Source organism: Condylura cristata, unplaced genomic scaffold (genome assembly GCF_000260355.1).
Source record: "Condylura cristata isolate star-nosed mole 26May11 unplaced genomic scaffold, ConCri1.0 scaffold00019, whole genome shotgun sequence".
NCBI lineage: Eukaryota > Metazoa > Chordata > Mammalia > Eulipotyphla > Talpidae > Condylura > Condylura cristata.
Genome location: NW_004567120.1, coordinates 41,818,955 through 41,846,171, shown reverse-complemented (window position 1 = coordinate 41,846,171; position 27,217 = coordinate 41,818,955). Strand labels below are relative to the sequence as shown.

Here is a 27,217-nt window from a genome sequence, read left to right as displayed (position 1 = left end):
ACTTCCTAGAGTCAACAGTGATGTGTCACTGCGGAAAAGCTGCAACTGTGGCCCCACCCCATGCTGGGAGGAAGGTCAGCACCCTCAAGAGGCTGCTGACTGCCAGAGGCCAGCCAGCCCACCGGCCACCGCGCCGCGAGAAACAGAGCCCGTGGTCAGGGGGGCAGCGCTGAAGGGGCCTGCGCCCCTGCTGCCGACGCTGTCGCCTGAGTCAAGGGCTACTTCGATGTAAAACACACAGCACGTGGCGGTGGCCGGGTGCAGGACCCACTACACCCGCGGTGGCCCCAAGGTCGCTGCCAAGGGAGTGGGGAGGGCTGCGGGAGGGGCGGGGGCCTCACGAGCAGCCACTCCGCCGCCCGGTGCCCGGAAGCCAGGACAACGGAGCGGGGCAGCTTCCGGCATAGCCAGCAAACACAGATGCTGCTTGAAAATTCTCTGCGGCCGGCCCGCGGGGCGGCCACCGGTGCCCATCGCTGGGCACCACCCAACTCCACACTGTGGGAAGCTTGCTGGCTTCCAAGCCGAGCGACCTTTCTTCGGGCGAGCGAGGCCTCCCAAGGAAGCGGGTTTGTTTCGTAAATGAACAGGGGAGCGTCAACGCGGCACTTCAGCCCCGCCACACTGCACGGCAGGCGGCACCACCTCGCGCCAAGCGCGTATGGCAACCGCAATTGGACGATCTGGATGTTGCGTCAGGGCGAGGGAAGCTCTGTCCTGGCCTGACTCGGCCTCTGCGTCACGGCAGGCCTTGCTGCCCTGGTGTGGACACGCGGCTCCGAGTGCCCCCCTTTCCTCGGGGCCCCACGCCCCCTCGCCCTCAGACACCGCTCAGCGGGTCGGGCCTGCCCGCCCCGGGCCTGCCCTCAGCTCCGGGACACCTGCGCCGACCCTGTCTGCAAACAGGCTCGCAGGCGCGAGCCCCAGGAGTCTGGGGAGACGCTTTCAACGCAGCACCCCCCTCTCGCGTTGGCTGCAAATTATTTGTGCTCGTTTGAAAACTGAGTAAATAAGCCTGGCAGCTTGCGTCCCGATGGCATTAGGCCTGGTTGGGGTGACTGAGAGCTTCTTCAGGTCACAGACCGTGGCCCCTGGGGGTCCCCACTGAGGACACAGCCTGCTTGTCAATATTTGTCAAACAGAGGGAGAAGACAAGGGAGGAAGTTGCTGTGCTGAAAAGCCAACCGCAGGTCCAGGGTCTTTGCAGTTCGTCCCTTAGATGTGAAGGTTGGGCTCAGGGCAGCATGCAACTGCTCCTCTGTTGAATTTATTTCGGGGGGGGGGCGCGGGAGGGAGAGGGTCAACATGTGTTTCGGAATAACTGGAGGAAGCGATAAGGAAACCCGATGCCCAGCTGCCCTGAAGGGCCAGGGCTGGGGATGGCAGCTCTGCTGGAGCCTGGCAAGGGCTCAGGAGGGCGGCACCAGCAGGCCCCTCCCTCAGAAGCATTTGCCCGGCTGCTGCGAACTCATCTTGCGCCCTTCGATGTCGCTGCGCGGCAGGAGCCCTCCTATGTGGCGGGACCTACTTTCACCTCCCATTCCCTGGCCTCCACTTCAGCTCTGACAAAGGAGCCCCGCTGCTTCTCCTGGCTGGGCTTGGAAAGGGTACAGAGGACAGGCGTTCTGTGTTACCAGGGCCTGAGGCCTTCTGGCCCTGAGTGGACACAGTTTTATACAGGAAGTAGCTGAGCTGGGAGATGAGCGGAGGGCAGGAAGCGGTATTCAGGATGCCGCTGGGCAGGGCACGTTTAGGGTTTGGGGGGCTGTGAGGCAAACCCAGTGGAGGAGAAGAGCCGGCTCTGGTGCTCGGGGGCCGGGACTCAGAGGCACTGGCCAGGGCAGAGGCCAGAGACCCTGACGTTGCCCGGGCAAGCCGGGAAGGGAGAGTGGGTGTCACATGAGCCTCGGTCAGCTCCCCTGATAGGCCCGTGAGGGGCTTCCAAGAAGGGGCAGTACAGGCTGACGTCGGAGCAGCGGCAGGGGCGGCGGACTGAGCCGACTCAAGCCAGTCCGAGCAGGGAGCAAGAGGAGGGACGCAAAGCCCAGGGCCTTGCCCGGAAAGGGCACTCGCGGCCATTCACAAGTGGGCGGTGCCTGCTGCGAGCCCCGTGCCACGAAGACGGGGAGACGACGGCCACCGCGGCCTGAGCAGACCCCTCCCGCCAGGGCCTGCAGCAGGCAGAGCTGTAGCCCTCCGCAGCCCTCCCTCTGCCCCCCCACCGGCAATGCGGGGAAGCCCAGGGGCCGCTCAGAGGCGGCCCCAGCTCAGTAGCGGTCACCTTGCGGTCCAGCCCTCAGAGGAGACCGGGTGCTGCTGTGGGCACGGGAAGGAAGGGCAGGAGGTCAGCTTTAGTCTAGAGGGCTCTGCCACGCTGTCTGTGGGCAGGAGTGGCTGGCACAACTTGAAACACATGTGGCCCCTGACTCTGCCCCAGGGTGCCTGGTGCCTACTTAGAAATCCCCACTTTTCAGACGAAGTCCATGTGGCCTCAGGCGGGCTACGGAGATTCAGAGCTCCGAGGGACGTAGAGGGGGGTGGGGCATTTTAGGAGGGGCCGCGTCAAAGCACCGACGGGCTCAGGAACCTTCAGCCTGGCTGCTCAGCGCCGGGTCCCGGGCATGGCCTGCCAGGCCCGGCGACGATGTGAAGGCGTTTGGAGGGCTCACGGATTCAGAGCGCTGCTCTCTGAAAGCCGGCGGCGCTGTGTGCTTCCTGCGCCCAGTGTCAGCCTGTCGGGAGTCAGCCTCCTCGCTTGGCAGCTGCGTCCCAACACTGGCCCCCGGGCTGTGATGGACTGTCTTCGCTTGGAATGGTGGGTCCACTTAGTGCCCAGATCATGAGCCCGGAGTTGTGTGGGGGCAGGTTACCTGCCAGGCAGAGTCCGTGGCAGTGGTAGGAAGAGCCACGACGGTGAGGTGAGAGCTGCCTGTGGGGAAGGGCAGCGCAGCTCTTCGGCAGGAATTAGTCCCACACCATGGAAGCCGCCGCTGCCAACGCGAAGGCCCTGCACGTCCAGGGCCTCCAGAACTGAGGCACAGGCACACCCAACACCGGCGCTCGGACGTGCACCAAAGACACGCGCAGGGTGTACCTACCACAGCACGGCTTGCCGGCCAAGGGCAAGCCCTGGGCCCATGGACGAGGAAGCCCCGTCCCAGGCTGGACTGGCCCATGCAGTGACGACGCACCTCGCGCTCCGCACACGGATGCACGGAAGCAGACGTGTGACAGACTCTGAGGCTCGGGCACCGCATAGCTGGCACGAGAGCACCGACCTGGCCGTGGGTGCCGCAGCTACGTGGCCTGTCCCCGGGGGCAGAAGTGGCTCAGATGCACGGGGCAGGACAGCTGAGGTGCCGGCCACTTTGCATTTCTCGAGCTGGACACTCTCACACAGCTGCCCCCTGTGGCCCACTGTCAAGCCGTAGCTGCACGTTCTCTCTGCTTCAACACATACAGTACTATTTGCATTAAAATGGCTGCAACCCCCATGCCCCCTTGAGAACCTGCAGGGGAGGAGCAGTGAGCAGGGCTGCTGTCCTTTGTTAGCGACTGAACAGCAAAGGCCTCCGTGTCACTGACGCGGGTCCGGCCCAGCCCCTGGGACACAGGTCAGGGCAGCAAGCAGCCTTCACCTGGGGCTCAGCGGGGGACCAGGGCGGACTGGCCGGCCCGCTGTGCGGGCTCCTGACTGCTGCTGCGGGCGGAGTGGAGCCGGGTGGAGTCAGGGACCCAGGCGGCTGTGCTCCTCACCCAGGCTGGTTGTGGCCAAGCAGAAAACAGGGCGCCGGCCCCAGGCCCTCTGAGTCTGTGCGGCACAGCGGGGCTCCGTGCGGTGGTACAGCCAGCCCCGTGCCTTCCGGCTGGGCCTGCTTGCCTGGCTCAGTTCTCCCAACTTCGCATGGTACCGGCTCCCGCAGGCCTCACGAGCAGCGCTGGCCCTCGGGGTCCTGAACACAGGCCGGGGGCATCCTGTCCTCGGCTCTGCAAGACAGGCGTGCACGGCCCTGCGGTCACAGAGCTCTTTGGGGCTCTGGGAATATCTGAAGGCACCTCTGAGTTTTTATAGCCTCTTGCTTACAAGTACAAGGAAAACAATTTAGGGGGTGTGGATGGCACAGGCTGGTTCTTACACACACACTCACAGACGCCACTTGCGTCTTGCGAGCTTGGTTGGCCAAGAGTGCCCACAGCTGGCCCTTTTCTGAGGCCCGTGGAGCCACAGGGGAAGGGCCTCCCTGACCGGCGTTTTGTGTGCTGGTTGTGAAAGGCAAGTTACCACAAGATGAGGCTCATAGCCCGGCAGTCACCAGATTTCACTTGTGGCCAGATCTGGGCACAGAGTGGGGATGACGTCACCGGAGCTTCACGTTATTTCATCCAATTAAGCCAGAGTTAATTAGTATGTCCAAAGAGCTTTGAAGCTGCGGAGCTCTGTTTATTCACGGCCTTGATGGAAGTGGTAAGTTAAGAGAGACGAGGCGAAAAACACAGCCACGTCAGACTGACTGGAACACATTTGCCAAGGTGTCTGCGAGAGTCCTGCGCCACCACAAGTGCCCCACCCTCAAGGCTGCTAACCAGCTTGCACGGGTGCAGGGCTGGGGGCTCCCGCCAGCTGGGGGAGGCCTAAATGTGGGTCCCAACTGGGAGCTTTGGCAGAAGCCATGGCCAGCAGGGAAGGTGGCGGCCTTTGCCCTTTGCAACTCCAGGTGGGCGTGGGGGCTCCCTCAGCCAGTGAACCGCACCTCAGCCTTCTGACGCCAGCGCGGTCTGCCGCCTTGGGAAGCTTCGCCGGCCGCGCTGCACACAGCGTCCTGTGCTCTTCCCTTTCGGAAGCGCTGACAGCGTGGCGCACGCCACGAGGCCGTCCCCCCTCCCCCGCTGTCACCCCAGCTGAAGCCGGGAGGTGCCGCGTGTACAACGAAGCTTCATTCTTGTGACTTTCCCCAGTAAGAGGGCCCAGCGCCTCGGGAAGGTGCTGCTCGGAAGACTACAGAGCGTCCCGTTGTGATCAATCGTCTTTCATGAGTGAGTGCATTTTTCTTATTGGACAAATTTCGGTCCTCCCTGATTTGTGACCGCTTATGAGAAAAAAAGGGGGTGAGGGAAGTTGGCCCCAAAAGGCCACCAGTTCGGAGCGAACGTGGGCCCAGGGAACGCCAGTCCCGGAGGATGCTTTAGCCGGGTCCTCTCCGCAGCTCCTGTGGGCTCAGGGCAGGCTGGCTTCGAGGTGCGGGGCAGGATCAGAAGGGCCTGGGCCCCAGGAGCGCGGGTGAGCAGGTGAGCCAGCACTCGCTGTGCCCGCTGAACGCCCCCTCTTCAGCCCCTCCCCGGACCTGTGCCACCCTACTCTGTGTGCCATTTGCCTCCACAGGCCCCTCCCGAGTGAGTCACACTGTGATGGCACTTTTGTGAACACCACGCTTCGTTGGCGCCCGTCCTCGGTGTCCCGTCCTCCAGTCGTAGCACATGGCAGCAGGTCCCTCCTTTCCAGGCCCGGTGACATTCTGCTGTGTGTGCACACGGCGCCTTCTTGGCCACTCGCCACCCACAGACTCCCGCTGCTTGTGAAGCACACTGCGTGAACGTGGCTGCGTGAACGTGGCGGTGCAGGTTCCTTTTCAGGCTGCTGTTGGCATGAGCACACGCCCAGATGTGGACCCCCACAGCAGTCCCACGTGGAGCATTCGAGGGCCCTCCACACTGATGTCCACAGCAGCGGCGCCGTTTTGCAATACATTCCTGCCAGTGCAGCGCAATCTCTCCATGTTGCCGCCGACACTTCTTTCCTGTTCAAAAAAAAAAATTTTATAGCAGCCATCCTAACCCGTGTGAGCTGGTCATTCCCGACGCTTCTGATGCACTCCCCTGGAGACGAGTGAGGTGCAGAGAGCACCTTTTATGTGCCTGTTGGCCTCCCAGTCCCTTTGAGGTCACCTTTATGCGGAATTTGACAAATGTTTCACAAAGGGGACGGCAGTATTTTGTTTTATGGGCACAAGGTCTGTGCCATACCATGAACTTGGAGAGTGAAGGCAGTGTGCATGCCCCTCCCCTACCTGTAGGAGCACTTTGGAGACACAAGTCACTCTAGAAAGTTCTTTGGGGCATTTTTTGGTTGAAGGGCTAATGTGGACAAACTAGCTGGGGCTGAGTGGGTGACAGGCAGACCAGATAACCAGAAGGTTCTGCTTTGGGTTCACTATGCTTAGGTGTCTCCCACGGCTGACACTTAGGCAGTGCTGGTGAAAACAGGGGCATACTGGTAAGGGAAGGTGCTACTCCCAACACGCCTCTTCTGTTTTGCCCATCCCCCTCTCTTTGTGCATTCGAGAACCTCAGGTCAGCGCCCGTGCTCCTCCCCCACATGGGCTGCCTCAATCCATATGGGTCACGGAGGGGTGAACCTGCCTGGGGGATCAGGTGCCCTACAGGACAACTCCCCAAGTGTCCCTGGCCAAGGTTGCTCTCTGGGGCTCCCCCTGCTGGTTGATGTGAGCAGCGGCGGCTCCTTCCCGGCAATGTCCTCCTCAGCACTTTACACCCATCGGAGGAAGAAATGACGCCGGAGATGGAGATGGACATGCCGCTGAGCCTTACCAGGAGCTTGTGTGCTAGCTTGCTGGGCTGGCAGCAATGAGGGAAAGCTGTAGAAGTTGTACAGAGAGGTATTTAGTCCAGCCGAAGGGAGGACTTTCCAGCAGCAAGAGCTGTCTTCCACAGAAGCCAAGAAGCTTCCAGGAGAAAGGAAGCCTGGGGCTTGTGGTTGGCAGGTAGAGAGGCACACCACTGCCGGCCCGCCTGCCCAGCCAGCCTCTGCGGGCTGCAGTCCTGCTTCCGGCTCAGGCTCCCCAGGTGAAGAGCTGCCTTCAGGCACCTGCTGACCCAGGAGCACACACATGGGGGCGCTTTGCCCTCTCGGCTGGTCTCCTGGAAGGACACCCCAAAGTAGCTTTCCCACAGCCACTGGCCACCACCCGCTGGCTTACACTCTGTATTGGGTCACGGTCTGTTTCAGAAAGCTGATGACAGCTGTGTGCCCTCGGGACGGCACTGCCCTCGGGGAGCTCCCAGCCCGTGGTGCGGGATGCTCACGCTGAGCCGAATGCGGCCAAGCTCCAGAGCCACAGAGAAGGGAGCTGGCGTTTCTGGGCCCAGCGGCTGGAGGAGGAGCCAGGGAGGCAGCAGGACAGTGAGCAGGGCTGTGACAAGGGCAGCGCGGCTGGGGCGCAGCAGGCGTGGAGACGGAGGAAGCGGCAGGGCCGTGCACACGCTCGGGCGCTCAGGGGGGCCACGGCAGTTCCCGCGGACTCGCAGGGTGGCGGCCGCACACTGCTCCTGGGGTCTGGCCAGGCGCCACCAGGCCGGTGGCCCACCCAGGTCAGCGCGGCTGTGAGGGCAGAGGGACGGACGAGTGTCGCCAGTGAGCATGCGGAGAAGGGTTGGACTTGTCCCTCCCACTGCAGCTGTTTCGGCCCCACCAATGTTCTCAGCCACCAGGAAGGGGCGGGGTGGCCCCGAGGAATAGGGCCTGTGGTGGGGCGAGGTCAGCCTCGTGGTGGTTGGTGTGCTCGTGGGGTCCAGTGACCTGGCGGGAGGCCACGGCAGTGTTTGCCAGAACCAAGTGCCGCCTGCACTCGAGTCTCGCTGCAGCGGGCCAGGGCTGGGGGCTCCCGCCAGCTGGGGGAGGCCTAAATGTGGGTCCCAACTGGGAGCTTTGGCAGCTGTGGCCAGCAGGGAAGGTGGCGGCCTTTGCCCTTTGCAACTCCAGGTGGCATGGGGGGAAGGTGAGGGTGTGGCGCATGCCCACTAGGCTATGGCCCCAACTGAAGCCCGGGAGGCGCGGCGTGTACAACCAGCTGGGCCAGCGGGTGGGCGGAGAGGTCCCCGGAGGCAGCTTGGGGTAGACACAGAGTGCACGATCTCAAGTTTCACCACGCCCTTCTTTGTGCCAAGGCATCTTTTGCATTGTCCCAGGAAAACCATGAGGACAGAGCCAAGGGCAACTTGGTGCTCCTCAGGTCTGTCAGCCTCAACCGGCCAGTGGTGGCCCACTCAGCCCAAGCAGGGTCTAGGCCTGGCTCGTGCCCCTCACCCACTCCCACCCAGGCCGGTAGGCACCATGAAGGCACTGGGAACAAGTGTGACGTTCGCTTCAGTATCAGTGGTGTCCTGAGGCTCCAGGGTCACGTGAGCCCTCCACCTGGGGCCACGCAGCCTCAGTGACCTCCCCTTTCTCCAGGCCCCCGCTCCAAGCTAGGCAGCCGCTTCACTGATAATGAGACGTGGCATCCTGAGATGCCCTGGGGGGCTGCACCAACTTCTCCTCAGGGTCCAACTTGGTGCCAGCGAGTCACTTCCAGTGGGCACCGCACCAGGGGTCGCAGGGGCTTGCACCATTCTGATGCCTCAGGGGCGACGCCTGGCTCCTGTTTGTGAACCCACAACTATCAGCTTAGCAGCTTCATCTGGTAACTTCAAAACTGGCCTGAGAGGTTATTCTGACTGTGAGCCGCAAGGAAGCAGCTCTTTCTGCATCTTCTCTGGGGTTTCTCCCCAGACACTACTGGAAATAAAGCCGGCTCCCAGCCCCAGTCAGCCTCAGCCAGTGGATTGTTTCTTCCCTAGTTTCCTCCGTTATGTCCAAGGATGGCGGGCGGTAAGGGACCCAGGAGGACAGTGAGAAAGGGAGGGGAGGAGGGCGCGGGCCCACAACAGTGAACTAGGAAGCTGCTCGAAGCAACCCACACGCGGCCCCATGGCTGCTGCTCTGGCTGGCCGCAAGATGTGGCGGGAGCACCCTCACGTGGGCCGCAGGAGTGCTAAGCCAACAGGACGTTGCTTGAAAGACACCCGTTTATTGGCCCATGGGCAGAGTGGTCTGTGGGGGACCCATCGGAAGGGCTCGGCCTGTGGGGTGCCTCACTTGACCCTCTGCAGGTGGCGGAAGCTCTGCACGGTCCTTGCCACCGCATCATCCATGGTGACCAGCGGCCGGTAGCCCATGGCGCGCTTGGCTTTCTCACAGCTGTAGTAGTGGAACGTGCCGGCCAGCGCCACCCGCATGGGCGTGAAGGTGGGCTGCAGCTGGACCAGAGGGCTGAGCAGCATCGCCAGCAGGGACAGCAGACAGGCCAGGTAGTAGGCCACCCAGTAGGGGATGCGGTACTTGGGGGCCTCGTAGTTGAGGCCTGTCAGGATGCGGGACAGGAAGGTCCAGAAGGGGATGGGGTCGTCGTTGGTGATGTGGAACGCCTGCGGAGAGAGCGGCGTCAGAGGCGCCTCGGCCCCGGAGCTCGGCGGGACCAGCGCTGGGGACCGGTGGCTGCTGGCGTGACAGCGCTCCGCCAGCGCCAGCCGGGCAGAGGCTGTGGCAGAGAGGCCACTGCATCCGCGGCTTGTGAGCCGGGGGCTGATGAGGGGCTCTGGCTGCGGGCCAGCACGCAGCGTGGTGTGTGGAGCGTGCTGGGAATCGTCACTTGTGGATTCAATCCAGGATCAGTGTCTACCCTGCTAAGACTCATCTGTTTGTTCTCAGCTGTAGTGAACAGGTCAGACTATTCCTCAACCATGTCGAAACCAACGACCGTTCTCATGTGCCCACGTTCTGCAAGTCACACGGGAAAGAGCTGAGGTGGAGGGGAAAGAATGACAGCCCGCGGGGGCATTTCGGGGGCAGACAGGATGGCCAGGGTCGCAGGGTCAGTGTGTCCTGCTGTCTCTGCACGGGAACTGACACCCGCGGGCCCACCCCACCCACTGGGAGCCAAACACCAGGAGATTCAGATACATCTGCCCCTGCTGGGGGTAGAGCAGGCAGGGGAGAGGGCGGCGTCGCCTGCGTCCAGCGACCGTTGGCTGCCCACAGCATGCAGCACAGCCAGGGCCCCGTGCTCCGCCATGGGGCTCAGCCTGGCCCACCCAGCAGGCACCTCACCTTCCCGCAGAGGGACGAGTCTCGGGACAGGCGCTCCGCGGCCAGGATGTGCCCATGCACCACGTTGTCCACGAAGGTGAAGTCCACTAAGTTCTTGCCATTCCTGTGGCCAGAGGGGACACCCTGTCACTTGGAGACAACAAGCACCTGCCAGGGCCTCAGCCCAGGATGCCACAGCTGACCTGGGCAATGCCAGCTGCTGGCTTGTCTGGATGTTCAGTTGCGGTGTGTGCGGGCACACGGGAGGGCAGGGAGTGGACGTGGGGCGCCTGCTGGCATGCGCGCAGGGCCACTGCTGTGCCTTCTGCCCCGGGCCCCGCCCCTCGGACTCTGACCTCTAAGCAGCAGGGCAGGATGGCACAGAGCAAGAGGCGGGGCCCGGTAGCGGCACAGGCCAAGCGCCATTCTGGACGCGTGTAGACCAGAGCCTGCACCTGGTCAACTGTTTCCCCTCTGAGCCCACTGCCTCAGTTTCCAAACTGGCACAATGTTTTCCAGTGACACGACAGGGTGTGCTGGGTTGAAAGCGTCTCCCTAGATTCCTGGGGGCCCCGCCCCTGTTGAGCCTGCTTGCAAACAGGGTCCGCGCTGGTGTACCTGAGGTGAGGCAGGGCCCAGGGGCAGAGGCCCCGATCTGCTGAGCAGTGTCTGAGAGTGAGGGGGACAAGAGGACTCAGGCACCGAGGAAAGGCGGGGGGCAGGGGGCCGGCTGGAGCTGCAGTCCGCACCGGGGAGCATCCAGGCTCGCCGGGGGCCTCTAGACACTATGAGAGAAGCGGACAGAGCCTCGGCTCCCGAGGAAAGCAGCACCCCCACAGCCACACGCTGAGACTGCCAGCCTCGAGGACCGGGAGAAGCTGCGGCCGCGCGGGTGTTCTGCGTGCCTGCTTGTGCTCGCTGGCTGCACAGCCCACGGAGGGCCACTGGCCCAGCGGAGGGGCCGAGCCCGCAGCCTCTGGGCTGCAATGCTCCTGAGTGCTGCCAGGCCGGGGCCGGAGGGAGCAGCCACAGGCCACTCACCCAATTATGAACTTCATCTTGCCCTTCCTGGCTGCGTCGACGAGGACAGGGACCATGTTGGTGTCCCTGGGACCAAAGATCCCGTGAGGGCGGATGGCTGTGGTCAAAAAATTCCCATCGGGGTCGCTGGCATCCAGGACGGCCTGGGGGAGAGCAGAAGCATGTCCGTGGCCGAAGCACAGCACAGGGGGACAGTGCCCCAAGGGGACAGGCCTCGCTGAAGCCCCACAGCTGAGACCCGTGTGACCGTGGGCTCCTTCTCTGTTCCACCCACACCCACCACCAAAGTCTCAAATGCAGCAGTGACCCATAGGACCAGACGAAATAGCTGTCCGGGGGCGTGAAGACTGAAATTCTTGGAGAAGAGCGCTGGAAAGACTGGGGCTCCAGTCAGTGAGGCAGCCAGGAGCCCCAAGAGGCAGTTACGCCGAACTGCCAGTGCTCAGCCCTTCTGCCAGTTCTGAGCACAAGCCCTGGGAAGGGACTTGGACGGACAGATGCAGGCCCAGGAGGCGCGTGCGAGGGCGAAGGGCCCGGGCATTAGGAGCTGCGCCCACTAAGCCCATCCTGTGACCTCGCTGGGTGGCCGGGAAGCGCTTTCACCATTATTCCCTCCACCTGCAGCCCCGACGGGAAAGGTGTTTTCCATGCGGCTGAAGACAGGTCAACCTTGAACGCGCTTGTGAAGCAGCAAAGCTTCCTGGAGGACCCGTTCTGTTGCAGGTAAAAGTGGCACCTGCTCTGGCACGCGGCCTGGCGGGGCCCAGAGCTACTGCAACAGCAACCGACCGTAGCCCTGCGGGGTGTGCCGCGCGGTGGGTGGAGGAGGTCTCTCCTCCCTGCGGGCAGAGCTTTCGCTCTTGCCTCATCTCAGCACGCGTAAGCTGCCCGTTGGTGGGGTAGCTGGCAAGCGTCCTTGCCGCAGGCAGGGCTGTCCCGGTCCCCGCACGAGGGGTGGTGATGCCAGCCTGCGACGCCCTCTGCCAGGGCTTGTTTCTGCTACTAACGAGGACACTCAGAGAGGCCTATGTGAGCACCTCATTCTGGGACCGATGGGGCCACACTGTGAAAGGGGGGTCCGTGAGGGTCACTGCTGGCCACAATTTCCCCTTGGGCACCCGAGAGTCAAGCAAGGACACGGCGGTCACACTCAGCGCTCACGGGCCCGGAGGGGAGGTGGCTGCTGCCCTGCGGGGCGGCACAGGCCCAGCATAAGCTCCGGGCCCCTCGGGCAAGTCTAGCTGGTGGGACTTCTGGGCGGTCTCCCCGGGCAAGGCCCAGAGAGGCTGGGCCTGGAGTCAAGCTTCCACTTGCCCAAGGCCAAGCCTCCATGCTCCAGAGCGCCCAGAAGTCCCACCAGCTAGAGAGCTCTCCTGGGACTCTGAGCTGGAGCACCAGTCCGGCTGGTCGGCAGCTGGCTCTTTGCAGCCCAGGGGCATCTACACTGACTCAGAGCTTGGCTCTGCACCGAGGGGCGCTGAGGGAGGGCAAAGCCCGGTGCAGGCGCTACGCCGCACAACCGCGGGGCTCTCAGGCCCACAGCTACGGGGCCGTTCGGGGCCAAAGAGCGCCTATGGCCTTCAGGATGTCCTCGAGGCAACTCCTGGGACTGATGCTGTGGCCTCGCTGCAGCAAATAGCTGTCAGGGTCCTGGGAGCGCACAAGCCCGCAGCCCAGTGGCCATGACTCACGCGAGATAGTTGCTCACCCCTCAGCGCCCTGGCAAAGCCAAGTGGAAGAATCCTTTTCCTTCAAGTAAAGCCATATCCTGCCACTGTGAAAACAAAGGGAGGACCTGAGGGGGCCGGGAGGAAAGTGTCTGAACGGAGACACTGGTGGCGTGGCAGGCCTGACCTCTGCCCGAGCCTGACGCCTGGTCCATCACCTCTGCTTCTGGTGTCCACGGCAACCGAGAACCCTGGCCTGTCCCGACAGACCCTGAATGACTGCCGAGGTCCAGCCACTACAAGCCGCCGGGCCCACCGGGAAGGCTCGGAATCTCTGTGGCACCCACCATCACCTATACTCTGGCAAGTCTCACCCTGTGGGGTCAGTGCCTGCTATACCCAGCTGTTCTGTTGTTGTATTTTAAACTGAATTTCATTCATAAATTTCACTTGCCTAGTGTGGCACTCAGCAGCAGAGTACTGACCCTCTGGTCACCCCACTGGAGGCTCTGAACCCACCAGGTACTCATGGGGCTTTCTGGGCGCCCGCTGGCTGTTGCTGGCCACCTACTTGCTCCTGTAAGATCTTTGTCTTCGTGTAGTAGTCGATGGGGTGCGTGGCGTAAGGGAGGTCCTCGCTGCCATTCTTGACGTCGCTGCCATTAAAGACCACGCTGGCACTGCTGGTTAAGATGAGTTTCTGGCAGAGGAGAAATGAAGACTTAGAAGATGCAGGGCAGCAAAGCTCACGTTTCAGCATCCTGGGGGCCACATGCCCAGAGTGAGCGGCGCCTCTGTATACCTGCACACAGGCCTGGCCTGTGACGTCACTACAGCTCAGGCAGTTCCAAGATCACCACCTTTGGTAGTGACGGAGGTTCGAGGCCCACCGCGGAGGTCTGTCCTATCAGCAGTGGTGGCAGGTGACAGCAGACCCTGTGCCATGCAGTGATGCCAGGGGCGCCAGCTGCATGGCACGGACACTTCATGGGGGAAGGGCAGCCAGGCTTCCAGAGAGACGCCTGTCGGAGAAAGCCCTCCCTGTACGCGACATCGGACCGGAAATCCCAGCAGGCACAGCAAGCTAAGATGAACTGCGCACCACTCACAGCAGCTACAGATGTCTACAGACAACCCTGCGACTGCACGGACGACGTGAAAGCAAGAGCTCAGCTCGCTGCTTGAGTACAAAACCACTATGCAAGATCACCTATGCGTTACCCCAGCGACGGACACGGACTGTGACAACTGAAACTGCGTGCACAGGAATAAGAACGGATGTGCAGAACGTGCAGGAAGCACAGAAACCGCTGGAAGGCAGGAGAGCAAGAGAGAAACGTGTGCACGGAGGCGGACTCGAGACCCGGACGCTGTCAGTTCTTTCTCAAGTCACCCGTATCCCAGGCCACGTCAGCCTTTCTGGCCATTCACGCAGCAACGGGCAGACACCCCTGGGAGTGGGTGTAGGCTGATGGGTGCTGTCGGCCAGGGACTGGCGCCATGCAGGCGAGGCTGACAACACCGGGCAGCCAGGCAGCACACCACAGCTGCCGTTCGCCAGGTTTCTGGCTGGGCAGGAAATACAGCTGGCTTGCCCGTGATGCTACGGGCAGCTCTGGAAAACGGTATGGCCTCGAGAGGCCAACCAGGAATGACTGCACGATCGCGGAATCCACTTCTGGCATTTCCCCAGGCGAGCGGAAGGCAGAGAGCAGGCCTTGGGCCCTGCAGCCAAAGGCACAGACAGCTGAACGGCCGCTGGCACCCGGGTGGGGGCCGGAGCGCGGTGGGCCCACGCTCTGTGGGCTGAAACCAAGCAGACGTCACTGCGACACTGGGCCTCCACCTTCAAGGAGACAGGAAGGAGGCAGGCGGGGTCGGAGTGGGGATCAGGTGGGAGCGCGGAATGGGCCAGTTTCAGCTCCAGAAAGTGGCCAGGACATAACTGGATACTGTGGACACTGTGCCACAAACTACTTCCAATTTTTGTCGCTTTTAGCCAAAGGGTCCTCAGATGGCCACTTCTGCTGTCATATGACAGCTCAGATGGGCTCTGTCCCTAGGGTCTTCACAGAAGCCCACTAGGCCCAGCAAGAGAACAACAGCCAGCTCCCACAGCCCCGGCGGCACTGCTGCAGCCTCCCCTTACCTGAACCCCGGCCTCTCTGCAAGTTTCAATGACGTTCTTGGTGCCAAGGTAATTGACTCTATAGAAGAGCTCCCTGTTGCTACTGGACGGTGGGGGCGAGGCGCAGTGGAAGACCGTGCTCACCCCTTTCACAGCCGGGCACAGGTCCTGGAGAAGCAAACGGAAACAGCATCAGCCTTGACATTCCCTCTGGCTGCTCTGGGGCGCCGGGTCCCAGCCCCGTCTGATCCTACGAGCGTGGAAATCACTGTCTCGACGTCAAACCGTGCACAGAAACGTGTCATGGAACACGTGGTGTCCTGTCACCACCCCCTCATTAGCTGCTCCCCAATAAAAGGCAGTCTGGGCCATGAGATGTCTGCGCCCAGGAGGGAGGTGAGGGCAGACGCGGCACCTGGGGGTCGAATTCCGGGGGCAGACGAGCTCCTGGGCCTAGTCATAAAGCATGCAGACAAGCCCTCAGCTGGGCAAGTCGGCGAGCAGCCAGCACACGGAGTGTTCCTTGGGGAGCCAGAGGGGTTAAAACAGGTCTGCCAACGGACTGCTGACCGGAAACGGCGGCAACGCAGATGCAGGCGCAGAAGGGCCCGAAGAGCCAGGGACGCCGCGACACTCCAGAGAGCAGGAGGCTCGCCAACACGGCCCCAGGGGCGCAATCTGGCACCAGTAAAAGTAAGAGCCCGGGGCCCTCCCTGGTGGCGCAGCGGGTTAAAGCACAGCACTGAGAAGCCAAAGCCACTTCCGCATGAGTTCGATTCCCGCCTGCCCCGGAGGTGACCCCATGGCGTGGCAGACCTCTCCTGACCCGCCCGCTGCTCCCCTCAGCAGTGGACTTCGTCTATCTGCCTGTTCTGCTCCCCGCTCTGTCTCTGGTGAATCCTCTCACCCTCCGCATCTCTGGCCTGTACCCCAGTTCTATATGAATAAATAAATAAATCTTAAAAAAAAAAAAAAAAGTAAGAGCCCTCCTGAGCCTGCCTGGCACCGGGCACAGCCACAGCCTTTGCCTGACACTGTCTCCCTGGGAAAGCGGGGTGCAGCACAGCCCTGCCGCAGGCTCCCGCGCCGGCCGCGGGCAGGGCGGCACAGCACACTGAGCGATGGCTCTCCTCCGAACTGATGTTCAAGAAAATCTGGAACTAAGACACTAGCAACAGCAGTGTGGGAGCTGGGTGCCATCGGTGGGCAGAAACATCTGCCTGGGAGCGCCCCGGCCTTTGAGAGGCACAGCGCGACCTGCAGCTGCTCTTGCGTTCCCGGGGGGAAATGTGGCTTTCTCTGGGTACGCAGCTCTTGGCTTTGGGAGGTGCCTGGTTGCCTCAGGAGTGCGAGGTTAAGTGGAGGGCGCAGCGGAGCCGGCCTCTGCACGGGGCAGCCCGGTCAACACACAGGCTGGGGGCCTGTTACCTGCGCGCTGCAGAGGTCCCCCAGGAAGAAGTGCACGCGGGGATCCTCGAAGCTCTGCCGCATGTCGAACACGTTGACGGCGTAACCTCTCGCCAGCAACTGCTCCACCATGTGCTGGCCCAGGAAGCCGGAGCCCCCGATCACTGTGCACCTCTTGGCCTGCGGAGGAGCGGGGTGGCAGTGGGAGGCTGCAAAGAGCCGGCCACTCCTGTCACAGAGCCACTGAAGGCAGCCTCGTGCCTCTGAACCACGCTTTTGAGAACTGCCAGCGTGACACACCTGTGGCGTTCACCAGCCCGTGGCGTGCCCGAAACAGCAGCCAGCACAGCCCTCACCCTTCTGCCTCAGCGCGAGCGCGGCACTTTCTGCCCTAAACTCAGTCGCCAACGCTAAGCACGCCAGCTGCGTTTTAACCAGCGACGCCGCGCACAGGCCTTGCCGGCACTGTGCGGGACCTGCCCGAGCGCGGGGGTCTGAGCTTCTGGGCAGCTTCTCACTTTTGGGACGTGTTCGGTCAAGCGCGTCCTTGTGACCCGGCCTCTCGCTGGCTCTGCCTCTGCTTGTTCCATTTCGGCTCCAAACGGTCACGTCCGTGCTCAGCTCTTCTTGAAGACAGAGAGACGGACAATTAGTGTCTCTGAACCTGAACACCTTTTGCTGTTAGTGCTCTGCAGGGCTCCTCTCGAGGCTGCCCCAGCTGGCACGCGGACTGTGGCTCTCCTTCCCTCCGTGGGCACAGCCGGGCCTAGCTCAGAGGTCAGCGGGAAGCTAGCGGAAGACCCTCACTTATCGGTTACAATGAGAACAGCTCCGGCATCGCAGACTCTTGCGAAGCCCCTTCTCCTCAGGCCCTGGCACTGACCACCGGGATGGAGTAGAGCAGCCGGAAGGAAAGCAGAGGCCTGGGAGCCCCGGGCCCTGGCCTGGGCCCACCACCAGCTGGACAGCTGTTCTCCACCTAGGAAATGGGCTCAGCGCACCCGAGCCTGGGGAAGAGCGGAGCAGACACAGTCCTTGTGGCAGCAAGCGGCCCTCACTGAGCCTGAAGAGCCCAGAAGCCGGGCCCCAGCCACACGCCGCGCCGCCAGCAGAGGTGGCCGGGCTGCGCGGCAGCACAGTAGCAGCGTGAAGCGCGATGCCGAGCTGTCCTCCGGGCGCAGGGTCCACAGAGCAAAAGTCACGTAACTTGGGTCACACACGTTTGGTCTGCATACCCCCTTTTCTTGGCGGTGCTCAATTTACAGCAGCATGATCCCCAACAGTGGAGAAGGGAAAACTCAGCTTGGGGAAAGTAACTCAGCAGCAGCTGAGAAGGCGCAGGAGCGGCCTCCGGCTGATGGGGCGTGGCCTGCAGCGGGCCCCAGGCACAGAGCTGCCCTTCTGGGCAGGCCCAGCAGCTCCCCTGAGGGCGCACATGGCTGCCCTCTGCCGACTTCTTGGACAGTCTGCACAGCTGTGGGCTGAATGCTGGTGCCAGGCCCCTGAGCCTGTGAATGGGTCTCGGCCTGCAAAAGAGCTTTGTCAAAGCATCAAGTTATAGATCTCGAAAGGCAGGCCCCGTCGAGTGCCCTGTTCAAGGCCAAGGGGAGGGGGAAGGGGGTGGTCATGTAAAGAGGGGCCAGAATGCACAGGGGCACAGCCACAAGCCAAGGGGGTCTGCACGGCCCAGAAGCGGAGAGGCCAGCAAGGTACTTCTCCGGCACCCGCGGTAAGCGAGGCTCGGCTGGCATCTTCACCCAGATTCTGACCTCTAGAAGGGAGGCGAGCGGTATCTCCTGCTTCCAGCCGTCAGATTTGCAGCCACTTCTTATAGTGGCCACAGGAGATCGCCCCCCCCCCATCCTAAAGCCACGTCACAGCAAGGGCCTGCGGAGCCCACCCCTTAGCACACAGTACCGGAGAGGTCAAGTGACTTGTGCAAGGGCACACAGCTAGCACATGGCCAAGGCAGAACTCTTTCTTTACTTTATTCGGCCAGGCTGTCACCCCAAGGTGTGGAGATGAAATTAGAGGGACGATCAGGGGCTACCCTGGGAGGCTGAGAGCCCAGGCTATGGAGTTTGGCCTTTACCCTCTACTCTTGGGAAGCTTCCAAAGGCTGAAGGGCAGGGGATGAGCTGGCTGGACTGTCCACTGGGAAGATGAACGGGTGACAAAGGTGAGGGAGGTGAGAACAGAAAACAGGAACTACTCACTACTCACCAGGGCTCACCTCCCAGTGCAGGGGCAAAAGAGAACCACAAGGACGACAAGGACTATGGGAAAGTGGGGCAAGCTGCGGGCCTGGGGCTGCAGCCTTAGCAAAGAGCTGAGGGTGGCTCCCTCAGTCCTGGGCCAAGGCTGAGGCTGAAGGGCCAGCTGGAGCAGCACGCCTAAGGCAGGCGTGTCTGAGCAGTGGCGGCCCAGCGGGCAAGCCAGTGTCCCGGCGCAGTAGCCAGGGCAGGCCAGGAGGAGGGCGGCTGGCCGAGTCTGTGGAGAGCCCGCCTTCACAGGCCTTCAGCGGCATGGCTGACGGCTCCAACTCCTTGGGAGGCAGCTGTAGAAGGCCGGCACTGAGGAGAGGCCGAGGAGGGACAGAGGAGCGGGGTGCTGGGGAAGGTCTGGGCCTGGCTCACTTCCAACACTTTGGCCTAACACATGCAAGAAACCTCTAGCCTTTCTCAGCCTGAAACACTTCTGCTCTGGCCCCCTCGGCCACTGCCCCAGCCAGCCACCTGGAGGGCAGACTGACCTGGAGGGCAGCCCACATCTAAGTACACTGCTAAGTATCTGTGTGACTGTCCACGTACAAGAGCCACTCGTGTTTCCCAAGCCGCGCTGCCTCTGCTCGAGGGTGTCTCGGCTGGGGATGCTCGCCCCAGCGACACCGAAAGGTGAAGATATTTTCACGATCTGCCCCTCTCGACCACTCCCATCTGCTTTACTCCCTGCAAAGGCCATGGCCAGGGGACGGGCTACTCTCCAAGGGTACTTTCCGCCAGGTGAGCACGGCAGGGCTCGGGCAGGCCCGGAGTGCTTGCTCGGTCACTCTCTGCCTACATCCAGGGGGGGTTCTTTCCAAAGGGACCCCTCCGACAGAGCCTTGCATTGACCCTGTGGCCCCCTCCCAGCCGCCCGCGATGACGCCCCGCATGCCCCTGCCCCTCTCGGATCTTAGTGGTGGGTGGACATTCCCCATGCAGAGGAACGTGAAGGCCGGAAGGCCCAAAGATAAGTTTCGATTCCCCCTGGAGTAAATGTTCCAGGAACTAACTGTTATCTGCACCAGGCATCCAGCAAGCAGGGACTTGAGATCGCCCAGCCCCTCCCACAAAGCCTTTATAATTTATAAGCCCATGACTTTAAGAGTGTCCGCTGCCTCCGATCGCTCTGGGCCGGACCCTAGCTCGAGCTAGCTGGTAAAGGTTCGCTTTGCTTTTACATCAGACTTGGGTCTCGGTCGTTACTGGACTCAGCGCTTTCATACTTTAACATCTGGGGGCTTGTCTGGTCGCCCGACCACCCTGTCTGCTGTGTACCTCCACATGGGCTCAGTGTCTGAGACCCGGAGTCAGGAGATGTCCCGCTAGGTCAGGCACAAGTGCAGTTCGCCTTGCTGTCTCCCTCCAACGAGGAATCCGGAGCAGTGCTGGTGCGACCGATGTGAAATTTCAGTCCTATTGCCATACCGGTGAGATCCTGCAGGCTTTTGTCTGTCGGCTGGCTTGTTTTGTCTTGCATTTGTGTTGTTTACGGTGTTTGTTTGGGTGTCCCCCTTGTCTTGGGTGGATCAGTCAGATGCTGGTCGGCTGCCAGCAGGAGGGTTAAGAAGTCCTCTCCCCTCAGAGTTTTGTGCGTTTGTCTTTATTGTTCTGTGTGTTTGTGTATATCCCTCGAGTATGGGGGTGTCTGTAGGTATCTACTCCCCTTGAGCTCCTTCTCTCCAATTTCAAAGATGTTAGAACCTGAGCCAGCAACCTCAGTTTGGCTATCAAAAGGTTGAAACTAACTACCCTTTGTTCTGCAGAGTGGCCATCATTTGGCAGTGGATGGCCCTCAGAAAAATCGTTTGATCTGCCCCTCATTCATAGGGTTAAGTCGGTTGTGGTTCCACAGGCCACCCAGACCAGATTCCTTACGTTCTTTTGTGGCAGGACCTTGTCCAGGATCTGCATGCCGGGCTCTGCTCTTTCTAGCCCCCTCCCAGAGAGCTCCCCCGCTCCAGCCTTCTCCTGAAGAATGGGCCTGGCAGCGGGAGGCCCGAGGGCAGCTTCTCAGGACTCAACTGCTCTATCGCTAACGTAGGCTACCGTAGCTGGCCGTGGACAGCCAGCTGACCTGAGATGACTGCTAGCAGCTCCTCCAGGTCCTGTTTACCACAGAGGAGTGGGACCCGGTAATTGTCACCACCTGGAAATTGGTGTGGGGGGTGGACGGCCAGCCCACCACCAACGCTGCCCTCATTGATAGCTTTCCCCCTTACCCATCCCAGTTGGGACTTTAATCTGGCAGAAGGTAAGTGGCATCTCCAGGTATACTGCTAGACTCAGGCGGCTTCTGGAAAGCCCACTAATCTGACAAAGGTAGGGGATGTCCAACAGGGGAGGGAGGGGTCCCCAGCCGCTTTTCTGGAGCGCCTCCTACAGGCCTCAAACAGTATACACCCACCGGTCTGGAAGCCCCGGGAAACGGGGCAATGGGACAGCCGTTATTATGGCCTTTGTCAATCAGGCAGCTCCGGACAGTAAAAGAAAACTACAGCGTGTATGCAGAAGTTTTACTCAAGATAGTAGGTTGGACCAGGGGACAGATCAATGATGGCGCCTGAGGCCACTTGGCTGGCTTCTCTTAAGCTTGGAAGTTTTTGTTATTTTGGGCTCCTCCCAAGATTTTCCACTTCCTTTGTTAACTAAAGTTGCTAGGATTTTGGACTTTTTTTGTGTGATCTTTGCTGTTTTGCAGATCTTGTTAGCATTTCTGAAGTTAAAGTTTCTCAGAGGGTAGACAGCTTTGACTTTGACCACTTCCTGACCCTTAGGGGTTTTTGTAAGCCAACAATGGAACAGTAATGTTCAAATTAGCAAATGTTTGCTTGGACAAGAAAGACTAAGCCTTGAGCAGTAACTGGTAAGTGCTGGTAACCTTAATGGATTCTTGGAAATAGCTTGAATTTTTGCCAAGTATGGATCAGAAAAATTTTTGAGTCTAAAGGGTTTGCTGCTGTAAATTTTGTCTATGCAATTTGTTTGGGGCATGTTTGCCATTTGAGTTCCGGATCTGTTTGATTACTGGTGTAAGACAATATTCTAATATTCTGCTTCCTACTGAAAAAGTTCTGTTAAGAAAAAAAAGCACTCTTTATCGCGTATGACATAACTGTACCAGGTTTTCATACCTGTTTTGTTATGCTTTCTCTCTTGTGTGGAGAGGTACAACCTATACCGTGTGGTGGAGGAAGGAATGCAGGGGAGGCATCTCAAGACTGAGTCGCACAAAGGGGATAGATAGAAGGGGCCAGTGCAGCAACTGACACAGCCAGAACATCAAGGTCCTCAGGCACCAAAGCCTGATGACCAGGATGCCAGAGATGCCAGGATGTCTCCAAGAGGTCCCAGCAGATGACAGACTGTTGGGGGCTGTGTCTGAAGCTCAGACACAAAAGGTAAAAGATAAGGACATGGAGAGGAAGCTCATCAGGGCATCTCTAGTCCTCTCAAGTTCTACCTAGGCTCACAGGAGTAAGCCCCTCCCAAGAAGAAACTGCCTAAGTCAGGGCAGTCCCTGCACCAACGTGGGGCAGCCGCCCCACTGCCCACCTGTGCCTGTGCAGGTGCTTCTTCCCACCTGCGCTCTCCCTCTGCGGGCAGCAGCCTCCTGCCTGCCTGCGACCATGTGGGGACTTCTCTGCACTGACCTCCCCCAGGGGAGGCCGCTTTCTCCTTAGGCCCTCTGCCTGCAACCATGCAGGCTTCTCCCTCTGCAAGCCTATCCCTTTGGGGCTACTCTTCCTGCCCACTTGCACCTATGCAAGCGTTGTTTCCTCTCCCGTCTTGCTAATAAATTTACTCTTTAAATATAACTGAGGGCCCTCTCTGGTGGCGCAGCAGGTTAAAGCACAGCACTGAGAAGCTTAAGCCACTTCCGCAGAGTTCGATCCCCGTCTGCCCCGGAGGAGATCCACATGGAGATCCACAAGGCACAGCAGACCTCTCCTGACCCGCCCGCTGCTCCCCTCAGCAGTGGACTTCGTCTATCTGCCTGTTCTGCTCCCCACTCTGTCCCTGGTGAATCCTTTCACCCTCCGCATCTCTGGCCTGTACCCCAGTTCTGTATGAATAAATAAATCTTTAAAAAAATATATATAACTGAGTCTCTGTCTCATGAAGAATTTGTGTGCGGCTGAAAGGGGCGTTCGGGTGAAACCTTTCCCAGAGTGAACCCAAGGACCCCGAACTCAAAAAATGACATCACCTTGCATGTTAAATTTGCTCCTTCAGCTTCTGTCCCAGAATGGCTAAGAGAAGATGACTCCTTTTAATTAAAAGTTAACTGCTGGTTTTAATTTTGCTTTTCAGGTTCTGTTCCAGGGAACCCAAGGATTGCAAGCTTAGTGGCTAACAACAAAATGACTGCTTTTGCTTAAAAGTTAACAGTTTTTACTTTCTCCTGCTGTACAGGATATCCTAGGATTGACTAACTAATGAAAATGCTTAAACACTAAAATACATGTAAATTTTGTAATTAATAAAACTTTTTCTTCCTATTTCCAAAGTCTTAGGTTTGTAGGATAACAACTCACAGCTGTGATTTCTGCCGACAACACTCCACATTTTTTTAAATTTGAGATTTGTCTGAGCCTATCTGAGTAATAGCTGCAGTTATGATGTTGGACCTGCATTAAACCAAGCTAACACCACTTTGCACTAACCGCCTGGCTGACAGGTAGGGGCTCCCCAAAGTTCTCAGCTAGCAGCTGCCTGGACCTTTGCTCTAATGCTGAGATCACTGGTATGTCCACCACCCTGCCAGGAAAACTGGTTCTCTTTTTCCATCTTGATATAGTCTCCTGAGTTATTCCATAGTAAAAATGTCTAACTTTGGCCCTCCCTGGTGGCGCAGCGGGTTAAAGCACAGCACAAAAAAGCTTAAGCTACTTCCTCATGAGTTCGATCCCCGCCTGCCCCGGAGGTGACCACATGGCGGTGACCACATGGCGTGGCAGACCTCTCCTGACCCGCCCACTGCTCCCCTCAGCAGTGGACTTCGTCAATCTGCCTGTTCTGCTCCCCACTCTGTCCCTGGTGAATCCTCTCACCCTCCGCATCTCTGGCCTGTACCCCCGTTCTGTATGAATAAATATATCTTTAAAAAAAAAGTCTAACTTTGCTGCATTTTCCACTTCCAAGGTCCCTTTGGTTTGCTTAAAATTAAACAAATTATTTCGGCCTTACTAACAGGCAAGGTCTATTAGAGTGCTATACTGGTTATCAGACAAGATCTTATTCTGTTGCTTCTCTTGGTCCCCGTGGCCTTTAAGTTAAATGTTATTGTGTTTCAGAGAAACTGGTTCCTTGTCTGGTTTAAAAAAAAAAACTAAAACATTCCTAGGTTTTCTCTACTTATTGTTGGGAGTGACCAAGTTTGGAGATTTACTGAGGGACTGGACAAGGGCAGTCATACATCAGGCCTCGCATCCAGGGGTGATAAGGCGGTAACAAACCGGGCTTTGCATCCAATGAACGGGGCCTTGCATCCGGGATGGGGCTAGAAGGTGATAAGGAACTGGGCCTCACATCAAGGGACACAGCGGAGTCACCCTTTGGAATCTGAGTTTGGGTGGGCAGGAGCTGCGGAGCCCCTAGGGGCTCAGTCTCAGCTGCTGCCTGGGAGCAATAAACTGCTTGCTCAGCCTTTCAGGCTCCCGCATTTCTCCCTGGGGGCCCACAGAAATCCCGACAAAACATGCATCAGCAGTGTAATCTTGTTACTCTGTTACTCTTATATTCAGGTTTTGTTTACTAAAAATGTGATACTATCAACATGACTAAGACTTGTCAACAACTAAATGTACTTTAAGTCTTGATCATACTGGGTAATTCTTTTTAAAATCTGTAAGTTTGTTTTTCTGTTACAGAGGTCCTCTACAGCAATGACAAATCATTTTCTCTCAAAGACAATTAGTAGAAGTGTTTGCATTAACAAAAAAAAAAAAAAGAAAAAAAAGAAAAAGGAAAGAGGGGCCCTCCCTGGTGGCGCAGCGGGTTAAAGCACAGCACAAAGAAGCTTAAGCCACTTCTGCATGAGTTCGATCCTGCCTGCCCTGGAGGAGATCCATATGGCCTGGCAGACCTCTCCTGACCCGCCCGCTGCTCCCCCTCAGCAGTGGACTTCGTCCATCTGCCTGTTCTGTACCCCACTCTGTCTCTGATGAATCCTCTCACCCTCCACATCTCTGGCCTGTACCCCAGTTCTGTACGAATTAATCTTAAAAAAAAAAAAGAAAATATTGTCACTTAATAAAAAAGGTGGAACATAGCATGAAATAAATGTTAACACTGGTTTTCTGAAAAGTACATAAAAAAACCTTTTGATATCCATAATGTTGTGTACGTTGTAAATTTTGATTGTTGTCCCGAAATATTCAATGGTTTAGCATTTGCAAAAATTGCTTCTGAAAAAAAAAAATTGTTTCCAGAAAAGACCTCAACTGATTCCAATTGATAAAAATTTCGACAGTGTAAAATTTACTACAAAGAACTAAACAGACTGATTTTTGCTAAGTTTTTGTTTAAAATAATACTGGTATCTTTTTTCTCTTTCCATTAGATTCAAAAAAAAGGTGGGTTTTTTTGTGTGTTTTGAATAACCAGAATCTGCAGTAATGTTGCATTTTTTTCTTCAGCAGAACTAACCTGTGTTTCCATTTTTCTCTCCCCTTGATACCAACACAGTATAAAAACTGTGGTAGTAATATTTACTACTCATGAGTCTATTTTTGCATAACTTCAATAGGTAACTTTGTTCGCTTAACCTAAATAAATTGGAATTGTGTTTCAGTGGCTTTGCTTGGCATTCTCCAGGAACTTCAAACAGAGCTGAACCAAGAAGAAGAGAACCTGCTGCTTTGTAAGGTGCCACCAAGCTCCCAAAGAAGGTGAGGAAGCTTGCCTCCACTGGCAGGCCAGGACGCCCCCCCAAAACAAAAAGTCCTCGTAACCTTGAGATATAGGAAACTCCAGACTGAGTCTGCTGAGAGCAACATTGCTCCTGAAGCCTGTGTGGACTGGACACCGCCAGTTCGCTCTGCTCCTGGATGGAGTCCTCCAGCAAGGCCAGCAACTACAAATTGCTACTTGATTACTCTGCTCTGTGATTTTATGCAAAAATAAAAAAAATGGTTAAAAGGTAGCTTGCATTTATAAATAACTTGTACCTAGTTGGATAAAGTTGAGCTCAAGATTGAGAGAACTTTAAAAAAAAAGTTTTTAAAGATTTTTTTTGTTCCTGTGATTTAAGTTTATTTGTTTTTCACATGTACTAATGGACTGTTTTCCAGTTATGACCGTCATATTGGACATTCATGGACAATGTTGGTGACTGACTGCACCCTAAAAATCTGTGCCACCATAGATACGGTGGTATAAAAATCAAAAGGGGTGATTGTAATAACAGGGTGGTCCCCTAAAAAAGGTGAAGTTCCAGGTTCTCTGCTCCACCCGGGAGGAGGGTGGAGCTGAGCAGAGGAAAGAGAAATCTGGAGAAGAGTCTGGAGAAAAAAGCAGGATGGAGAATCAGAAGGTGACCTGAGGGAGCCACATGGAGCAGAGAGACGAGTGAAGAAACTGCTTGCTTCTGGCCCTGGACTGGCTGAAACACAGGATCCCGGTGGAAGGGCCTGGCGGAAGGGCCCGCATTCGGTGACTTTGACCACACCACACCCACAGCCGTAAAGGTGGATGGAGTAGTCTTGGATTCACTACTCTTGCCTAAAGAAAGACCCTGCCAAGCGGGAACACAGGGCGATGGAGGAAACGACCACACCCCACAGATCCACTAAAATAAGACTTTCATTACAATAATCACATTGTGTCTCAGTCCAGTTAGCTGTTACTCCAAAACAGAGGGGGCCTGGATCTTCTGTTTCTCCAACAAGGGGGACTGTGTGCAGCCTTAGGTGAAAAGTGCTGCTTCTACGCTGACCATACTGGGGTCCTGAGAGGTTCCAAGGCTAAGGGTCTACTCAGGCGAAAGCATGAGAGACTAAGGAATCCTGGTTTGAGTCCTGGTCTAACAATTCTCCTTGGTTGACTACCCTGGTGTCTGCCCTAGGTGGTCCCCCAATTTTACTTATGCTAATGCTTACTTTTGGCCCTTGTATAACAAATCGCTTGCTTGCTTTTGTGCGTGCTAGGTTAAAAGTAGTCCAAACACTGGTGCTGCGACACCACTATCAACAGTTACACACAGAAAGTGGCCTCTATCTATGAACCCAATATTGGGGTTCAACAAAAAAAGGGGGGGAATGTACAGGAATGCCAAGGCCTGAAGGCCAGCAAAACTTGCTAAAACTGTTGCCCAAACCTAAGTTTCCCCCCTGGAGTAAATGTTCCAGGACCTGTCACCTGCACCAGGCCTCCCCCAAGCAGGGACTTGTGACCGCCCAGCCCCTCCCACAATGCCTGTAGAAGCCCATGACTTTAAGAAGCCGGGGTCCTTCCCTCTCCGGGAGTGTCCGCTGCCTCCGATCGCTCTGGGCCGGACCCTAGCTCCAACCAGCTAATAAAAGCTCACTTTGCTTTTACATCAGACTTGGGTCTCGGTCGTTACTGGACTCGGCGCTTTCATACTTTAACACCCGCTCCACACGCGCCGCCGCCACCGCCGCGCGCGTCCCGCGCCCTCTCGCAGCCTCGGGCCACAGAGCCCCAACGCGGAGCCCTCCCCGGCCCAGGTGCAGCCCTTACCCGTTCGCAGGCGACCCGCACGTCTTCTGCGAGCCCGCACCCCGCTCCTAAACTGCCTCCTTTTCAGCCCCGCCCACATGAGGCGAGG

The 27,217-nt window shown here is 58.2% G+C and overlaps 1 protein-coding gene across 3 annotated transcripts; it reads right to left on the bottom strand.

Annotated features, from left to right (window-relative positions):
* Nucleotides 1–1,247: 1,247 nt before the first annotated feature.
* On the bottom strand, nucleotides 1,248–27,217 carry NSDHL (NAD(P) dependent steroid dehydrogenase-like). Of its 3 annotated transcripts, none has more exons than XM_012727194.1 (8): nucleotides 27,130–27,217; nucleotides 16,684–16,788; nucleotides 16,187–16,345; nucleotides 14,780–14,926; nucleotides 13,202–13,330; nucleotides 10,964–11,106; nucleotides 9,944–10,046; nucleotides 1,248–5,795 (listed from the first exon to the last, which is right to left on the bottom strand). In XM_012727194.1, the coding sequence occupies exons 2-8, from the start codon at nucleotides 16,753–16,755 to the stop codon at nucleotides 5,628–5,630; spliced, it is 921 nt and encodes a 306-aa protein (XP_012582648.1). In that variant the 5' UTR covers nucleotides 16,756–16,788; nucleotides 27,130–27,217; the 3' UTR covers nucleotides 1,248–5,627. The 3 variants fall into 3 exon arrangements, with proteins under 3 accessions (XP_012582648.1, XP_004685927.1, XP_012582647.1); XM_004685870.2 differs by lacking the exon at nucleotides 1,248–5,795 and adding an exon at nucleotides 8,852–9,261; XM_012727193.1 differs by lacking the exon at nucleotides 1,248–5,795 and adding an exon at nucleotides 8,852–9,261 and having other exon boundaries at nucleotides 16,684–16,791; nucleotides 27,130–27,186.